Raw genomic sequence first — 8,507 nt, 5'->3', positions numbered from 1 at the left:
TAGAAATTTTAAAACAACAGTAAAGATTATGGGCTTCAGTATATTAACAATTTACAGTAAAAGTGAATATTTTGTAGGGGTTAACACATAGATTTTAAGAAAAACTCAAAAAATATGAAAATATTTTTTAATAAATAGTTGTATCATGAACTAACATATGATGATGGTCAAAGAGGTTTGAAACTTTTATTGTCTCTATTTCTCTAGAAAAGCGATTTTATTGGGATTTGTTCACTAATTTTGGGAGCATATGAAGTTTTACTAAATTAATTGATAAAAAATAGAACGATGCTTATGTACCGTGAAAGAGAGTTTAGATTACATTAATACAAATGTAGAATGTGGTTAGAAACTTTAAACCAACACTAAAGATTATAGACTTCAATATATTAACTATTTATCAAAAAACTGATTATTTTATAGGGGTTAACACATAGATTTTGAGAAAAAACTCAAAAAATATGACAATATTTTTTTAATGCATATTTGTATCAGGAACTAACATATGACGATGGTGAAAGAGGTTTGAAACCTTTGTTGATTCTGTTTCTCTAGGAAAGCGATTTTATTTGAGTTTGTCCACAGATTTAGGGAGCATATGAAATTTTACTGAATTAATTGATAAAAAATAGAACGATGATCATGTACCGTGAAAGAGAGTTTAGAATATATTAATACAAATGTAGAATGTGGTTAGAAATTTTAAAACAACACTAAAGATTATAGGTTTCAATATATTAACCATTTACCAAAGAAACTGAATATTTTGTAGGGGTTGTTAATACATAGATTTTGAGAAAATAAAAAAATGTGACAATATTGTTTTAATGTATAGTTGTATCATGAACTAACATATGATAATTGTCAGAGAGGTTTTGAACCTTTGTTATGTCCATCTCTCTAGAATAGTGATTTTACTGTGGTTTGTCCACTAATTTAGGGAGCATACGAAGCTTTACTAACTTAATTGATAAAGAAAAATAGAACGCTGCCCATATGCCATGAATGATACTTTAGAATACATTAATACAAATGTAGAATGTGGTTAGAAATTTTAAATCAACACTAAAAATTATAGGCTTCAGTATATTAACCATTTACCAAAAAAACTAAATATTTTGTAAAAACTAACACATAGATTTTGAGAAAAAATCAAAAAAATATAACAATATTTTTTAATGCATAATTGTATCATGAACTAACATAGATGGTATGAGAAGTTTGGAATCTTTGTTATCTCCATTTTTCAAGTATAACAATTTTATTGTGGTTTGTCCACTGATTTAGGGAACATACGAAGGTTTACTAAATTAATTGATAAAAAAATAGAACAATGTTATGTACCATGAAAAAAAAATTTAAATACATTAATACAAATGTAGAAAATGTGGTTAGAAATTTTAAAACAACACTAAAGATTATAGGTTTCAGTATATTAACCATTTACCAAAAAACTGAATATTTTATAGGGGTTAACACATTGATTTTGAAAAAATACAAAAAAATATAACAATATTGTTTTAATGCATAGCTGCATCATGAACTAACATATGATGATGTCAGAGAGGTTTGAAACCTTTGTTGCCTCCGATTCTCTAGAATATCGATTTTATTGTAGTTTATCCCCTAATTTAGGGAGTATATGAAATTTTACTAAATTAATTGACAAAAAATAGAACGATGTCCATATACTACGAAAGAGAGTTTGGAATACATTAATACAAATGTAGAATATAGTTAGAAATTTGAAAATCCCCAACAATCGACAAATTTAATAGGTACATGAGGACACATAACATTTTAAAAATCTTCATATTCAAATAACTTCGGAGGATAAATACAAAACAAAACATGTGAACTTTCAATTAATCAAACTGAATGACTATAATATCTCAACCACAATGATCTTATACACCAAAATCATCTTTACCAAAATCATCTTACAACTTATTGTTTCATAGATACAAACTAACCAAATCTTCAGACGGACAAAAATAATAACTTTATACATAAAACAAAATGCATGCAATACCAAAACAACTAAACATCTAATAAAATTTCAAACACAACCCAATCAAAGGTAAACCAAATTTACAACCACCCCGTGGTAGTTCATACGCTCAGTTGCTGATTAACATCAGTTTTGCAATAAATTCTAGCCTGTGTTATAATGTGGAAAGCAGTTGTATTTTTTTAAGAAATATGACACACTAATTAGTTACTGCTTAGACCAACGGTAATGTTATTGACATAGTTTTTAATACTTTAATCTGAATCATACTACAACATTAATTACTGCATAAACCAAACACTTATACAATAACTAATTTTAGTAATTCCGCGCGAAACGCGGACCGGCCTAGTAGATTATATATATATGATCGTAAATAACGCGGTGAAGTAATGAAGGACAAATGTGAATTGGAATTTTGGAGCAAAGACTTTTGTTTGGCAACTGATAAATAGTTATGGACATTCTCATTAGAAGAATAAAGAAGGCATACATATAGCCTAGTAATTATATACCCTAATGGTTTTAGTTAGATGCTAATTTCATTTATATTTTTGATAATTATATAGTCTTATTAGGTATTCCAAAAGCAAATTGGAATATATATAGGGGCTTAACCGATAAAAGTAAAAAACTTATTCTCAAATTGATCAAATTGAAGAGAAAACACAAAAATATCGTTAAATTTAAGCAAGTTTACTTATAATTAGTACCACATGCATGCTTGTTGTACTTGTTATCTATTATAGATGAAGTTTTAATTCTCCCTCCCTTAAACTAAGGTTAGTTACTGCTAATATGCATCAGAGAATAATTTTTCTTTTCGAAAAAGCAGTACTATTTCAAAACTCGATTTTCCCAACAGCTTATTTAAAACTATACTCCCTCCAATCCTTAATGATAGACTATTTAGAAAAAAAATTTATTTCAGAAAGATGTATTTTTTTCTATGATAAAATTGTAAACTTCAAGAAAATTAATTGACTGTATTGAATTACTATTGGTTAAAAATTATTGAAAATTGAAAATTGCAGAAAACGATATATTTATTGTGGTAGTTTAATGTGTTTTTTTAATATGTGTGAAAATACTAAAAAGTCTATCATTTAAGAACGGAGGGAGTATATTATTAAGGAAACTAAAAATAAAAACGAGAAAATGAATTTGAGGATCTAACCGAAATCCAGCCCCAGCTTCGAGGTTGTCGTCTTCAACTATCAATTATTCATAAATAAAACAAACTTACATTTAACTAAGGAACTAGCTAAAATAACCAGAACGAGTCAGCTCTTGGTGGTGAAGGGGTTGCGGCTGTAACTTCCGCAACCCGGGTTCGATTCGCGCTGGGAGAGACTATTTACATTGCTTGGGTTCCCGGCAAAGAGGTGAAAACACTTTTTTTTACACCAAAAAAAAAAAACTAGCTAAAATAAAATAGAAAAGATTAGAAGCCTTGATGTTGATCATCATTTTTATCTTTGTTAAGCTTACTAAGCAAAATATCAATGATAGTATCTCTTTTCTGAGCCCTAGCTTCTTCTCTCAACCGTCTCTCATTCTCTCTTTCCATCCACCTCCTCTCCGTGGCTGATCTCTCCTCCTCTAGCTCCGACATTCTCCTCCGCCACTCTGTCTCTCTCTTCTCCCTCTCTCTCTCCTTCATCTCCCATGCATCTCTCCATTCTTTCTCCATCTTCACCGTTTGCCTCATAAAGTCCTCCAATATTTCTTTCAATGTACTACCCGCGGTTTCATCTTTGGTACTACCTGTAATGCCTTTTCCTTTTTTCGCACGTTTTCTTGGATTAGTACAAGTACTAGTAGTAATCACTTTCTCCTGTGTCTCGACGAAAGCCACTAATTCCTCGTTGATGCTTTGATTTGGCTCTTCAGCCTCTTCCTCTTCTTCTTCGTCAGATGAAAACTGATGATTTTTTCTCTTCGAAGAAGTGCTTGCTTCCGTGGCTTCTGACCACAACACTCTTTGCATTCTCGCTGTGAAAATCGATTGGATCTCGTTGTAGTATGGGAACTGCTGCCTAATAGCTTCTGGCTCAGTAGTTTCACACGCCTGTCCCATTCATATCCAATATGTTTTATATATGTAGTACATACATTAAATATATATATATACATATATATGTTATTCATGCATGTATATATATGTGAGACTATAAGCATACGCTAATATGACCATGTAGCTTAACCAATTTATTAATCCGCGCGTATATGTTCATCTATCATGATTTATGCTAGTTTTATTGACTTGCACTTAAAACGTACAACGTATGTACATACATGGGAGGATCTACACTGATAGCAACGGGGCACGTGCTCCCTATTAAGAAAAAGTTGGATTTTGTAGAGTAATCGGTAAGATGTCCCCACTTAAGCCCAGATGCACGGAGTTCAAAACTCATGGTATGTATTGTTTTTAGTTTTTACTATCTCGCTATACAATTAATGGTTTTCTGACACGTCCACTTTTACCGTATCATTCTTAATTGGACCGTATCATTCTTAATTGGTATTAATAGCTTTTCATTTTTGTTTTATTATTAATATAATTTTTTTTCTTTTCTTTTTTGTCAACAATTTATCTTTTTTGTTAACATACTTTTTGTTTTATTTATTTGTCTTATTTTTTAATATTTTCATCTTACATTTCAATATTTTCTGAAGCATATTTTAAGTCCACTATTTTAATTGTAGCCATTCACAATTGCTGCTAGCAAACGAATAAAACTAACTGATATTCAAACAATAAAAATAAATTTAATATTCTAGAGTTCATTTCTTTATAATACAATTACCATAACAAGTTATATGTATCATATTGATATATATATATATAAACTTAAAGACTACTTTTCTATCTATTTTAATTATTTTTTTCTGCAACACTATATTCTTGTGCTTAATAACATTTGTATTTAACAAAATGGAAACTTTTTATAAGAGAATCATAAGTTAAAAATATGTTTATTATTTGTTACAGTTTATAAATGATTAAATTTATATATAATATTTATTATATATTTATTTATTAAATTTATATTATTGAATATATTTATTAATGTGCTCCCGTCTAGTCGTTGGTCTGGATCCGCCACTATGTTCATATCTAGACGTATTCAACTATCATGTGATTAGTAAAACGATACTTAATTAATACTTAAACCGTTATATAACGGTAACTGCAATTCTTTTGTGGCAATTTGTGAACACGAGCTATATGTTACTTACACACCAATTATTACCATGCAAATTGATCAGTCTAATCTCTATCTTGTTTCCATTAATTAACGGCAGGATAATATCTAAACAACCTAAGATATTATGGTAAACTGCTTTAACAAAAAAAAAAGATATTATGGTAAACTAATTCATTAAAGTGTTTAATATAGTTATTTTCAAAAAAAAAAAAAAGTGTTTAATATAGTTAATCTACCATACACATATAGACTAGGTTTTCCGATATTCAAATTAGCTTAGTCAATATCAGCGCAAATGAAATAATTCATCCACTTAATCATAATATGAGAATGATGATATAGCATGACTCTAAATAAATGTGATGCATATACTTGTAATCCTGATTTCATATAGAACAATATACGTATATATATAGTTAGTGCGCATCTATAGAGAGATTCATTAATCGATAGATAGATGGAAGGTAACCTTGTATCTAGTGACGAGGTTCTTCCACTTGCTCTTACACTGTTCTGCGGTCCGGGCAAAACCCTTGTCGGCCATTTTAGCGGCGACGACTTCCCAAAGTAGCTTATTACGTTTGGTCTCCATGAAAGTCTGATCAAGCTCTTCTCTTATACCCAACAGCTCCTTTGTTTCCTCTAAGCTCCACTGTGGGATTCTCTCACCTCCTCCGCCGGGATCCATCGCCGCCGTCGTGCTCTGTGGCGGTGGAGGAAGCTGTTGCTGTTGGATCAAGTGATGATGCTGATGGTGGTGGTGGTGGTGGTGGTGGAAAGGGTTACGTTGGTCCATTATTGGGATCGAAGTCTTTGTGACGTTAGAGAGAATGAGATTAATTTTAGGGGTTCCTTATAAACGAAGAGAAGCTTCTTTGAAAAAGAGGAGAAGACGTAGAGGGAGAGATTTTAATTAATGTATAAGGTGGTGTGAAAAGAAGGTGTGAAATCGTCAATGGACGATTGGAGTATGGTTTTTTGTTTTTTTCTCTAGTTTTTATTTAAAATAAGATTTAATTTTGATTGAATATACTAGAAGGTTATACAATTATTTAGTTGAATAATATACGAATATCTCTTTTCTTTTAGTGAAAATGACACATTCCGCGATTAGATTAGAAAATAATAAAGTGTAGATTTAACTTAACGCATACTATATTTTTCTTCGTATTTCGAAAGTTTTTGAGGTACTTAAAATAGGCATCTCAAACAATTTAATTATAGGGGTAACTTGCATCAATTAAATATATCGTTAGTGAAAGCTATACATAATTGATGATAAATTTTTATTTTGAGATATAGAAATCGATGAATTATGTGCATCATTTTAGCATTTTGTAAATATAATTTTGTTAATAATTAATACTGCGCTAATATTTCGTCACGCTTACGAAATAAGACTTCCTCATTTTTTTTTTTTCTTCACCCAAACTCAAAATAAGTAATCATTTTTGGCTTTTATGGTCAATTGACTAACTAGATTCCCCCTTTTCAACAAATGGTACTTTTTGCGTCTAAATAATATATTTTGTATCAAAATATTCATAGTAACTCATTTTTATATTTTAACTATATTTTAATTATATATATAAAATTTTAATTTCTAATGAATATAAAATGATATATATAAACTTATAATTGTATTATGTAGAACATAAATACTGAATATTGTTAGAAATAAAAAAGTTTATAGATCAACTTATAAATAAAAAATCTATCACTAAACTGAAGTTGTGAATAGTATGTAAACCATCTCGAATGATTCTTCAATTTGAAACAAAACATAAAATAGTAAAATTATTTATTCAACAATGCATCTTTTTCAAGAAAAATAGTTTATGAATAATGTTCCCTTAAATTTGAGGGAACACTACTTGTAAACTTATTTGTGCTAAATTTTTGTTTTAATAATTTAGTCTTTAAACTTTTATATATTTTATTTCATATTTAAAAATTCAATGTTTATGATTTATACTTTAAAAAATATTAATACTTCCATAATACAATTATAAGTTTGCATAATCATTATATATATATATATATTAGAAATTAAAATCTGTATATAGTGAACACTTAGTTTAAACAAAATTCTGTTTGGGCAAAATCTGTAAGTTTACAAAATAATAAGGAATTTTAGAATTAATAATAATTAGTAATAATATAATATACTTGAAATATTTTTGAGAAATAAATTAAAAAATCATTAGAGTAAAATACAAACTCATTTTAAGTTTATCTTATTTTGAGAGAGAGAATAAAAATAACCAATGAAAATGCCATATAAATTTATTTTTTCCATCAAAATAGTGCACTGTTAGAAAATATTCCTACATTTTCAACATATTCCCTCAAAATGAAATATTATTGGAGATGTTGTAAGTGAAGTAATGTGTTGGTCCACATAAAATATATAATCACCTATTGGATTATGACATACCCCCTCCATATTTTTTAAAATTGATATTTTAACTTTTATTTTATATAAAAATTATTGTTTTTAAATTTTAGTAATCAAAATATAAATGAAAATCTAAAACTAAAATAGCAAAATTTTATTGAGAAACAAATTAAACTAAAATTTTAAATTAATAAATAAAAATATGTGTTTAGCTTTTATTAATATGTATTGATATCAAAACATCAATCTTATAAATAAATACATTATATATATATATATCATAGCTGTTTAAAGGAAAAATAAGACATAAGAGAATCCATATTGAAAATTTCTCAAAAAAACATTTCCAATAAAATAAATAAAATAATAAAAAAGAGAAGAAAGTGTATAAAAGTGAGATGAGTATCTCATTTGAAATATATACAAAATTGAGAAACTCATTACATATGTGATATTCTAACTGAATTATTTTATTTAAATTTAATGAAAAATAAATTATTATAAAATATTAGTATTATATGGTTTAGATATCACTAGTGATACTCTAAGCAAACAGTTAGAGAAGGTTTTGTTGTTATGTATATTAAGTTAGTTGACACCAGACACCTAACGTTCCTTTCAATATAAGAAAGTATTAGCTGACGAAGAAGAAAAAAAAGAAAGTAATTACCTACTGAATAAAAGACTACAGTTATGCAGTGTTTACCAGGGAAAACAAAAACAAAAACAAAACCATACTTCATAATTTTAGAAGTAGAATATCTGTAACATGATTTTTTGAATATCTTTTATTTTGATAGTGTGTATAAAACAAATAATATGTACTTTGCATATTTGCACATAATACAAATGATAGAAATAGTTAAGGGACAAAGGATAGATA

General features: G+C 28.1%; 1 protein-coding gene across 1 annotated transcript; it reads right to left on the bottom strand.

Annotated features, from left to right (window-relative positions):
• Positions 1 to 1,734: 1,734 nt before the first annotated feature.
• LOC125604411 (trihelix transcription factor GT-3a-like) lies at positions 1,735 to 7,178 on the bottom strand. The gene is made up of 2 exons (XM_048774814.1): positions 5,696 to 7,178; positions 1,735 to 4,082 (listed from the first exon to the last, which is right to left on the bottom strand). The coding sequence occupies exons 1-2, from the start codon at positions 6,020 to 6,022 to the stop codon at positions 3,456 to 3,458; spliced, it is 954 nt and encodes a 317-aa protein (XP_048630771.1). The 5' UTR covers positions 6,023 to 7,178; the 3' UTR covers positions 1,735 to 3,455.
• Positions 7,179 to 8,507: the final 1,329 nt, after the last annotated feature.

This window comes from Brassica napus, unplaced genomic scaffold (assembly GCF_020379485.1).
Source record: "Brassica napus cultivar Da-Ae unplaced genomic scaffold, Da-Ae ScsIHWf_540;HRSCAF=813, whole genome shotgun sequence".
NCBI lineage: Eukaryota > Viridiplantae > Streptophyta > Magnoliopsida > Brassicales > Brassicaceae > Brassica > Brassica napus.
This window is presented reverse-complemented; position numbering and strand designations above follow the sequence as displayed.

Bases quoted from the DNA above. Each gene is read 5' to 3' on its own strand.
- LOC125604411 (XM_048774814.1), bottom strand. From the start codon at position 6,022: ATGGACCAACGTAACCCTTTCCACCACCACCACCACCACCACCATCAG. The intron at 4,083-5,695 runs GTTACCTTCCAT...TGAATGGGACAG, and splicing joins ACCTCGTCACTAGATACAAG to GCGTGTGAAACTACTGAGCC.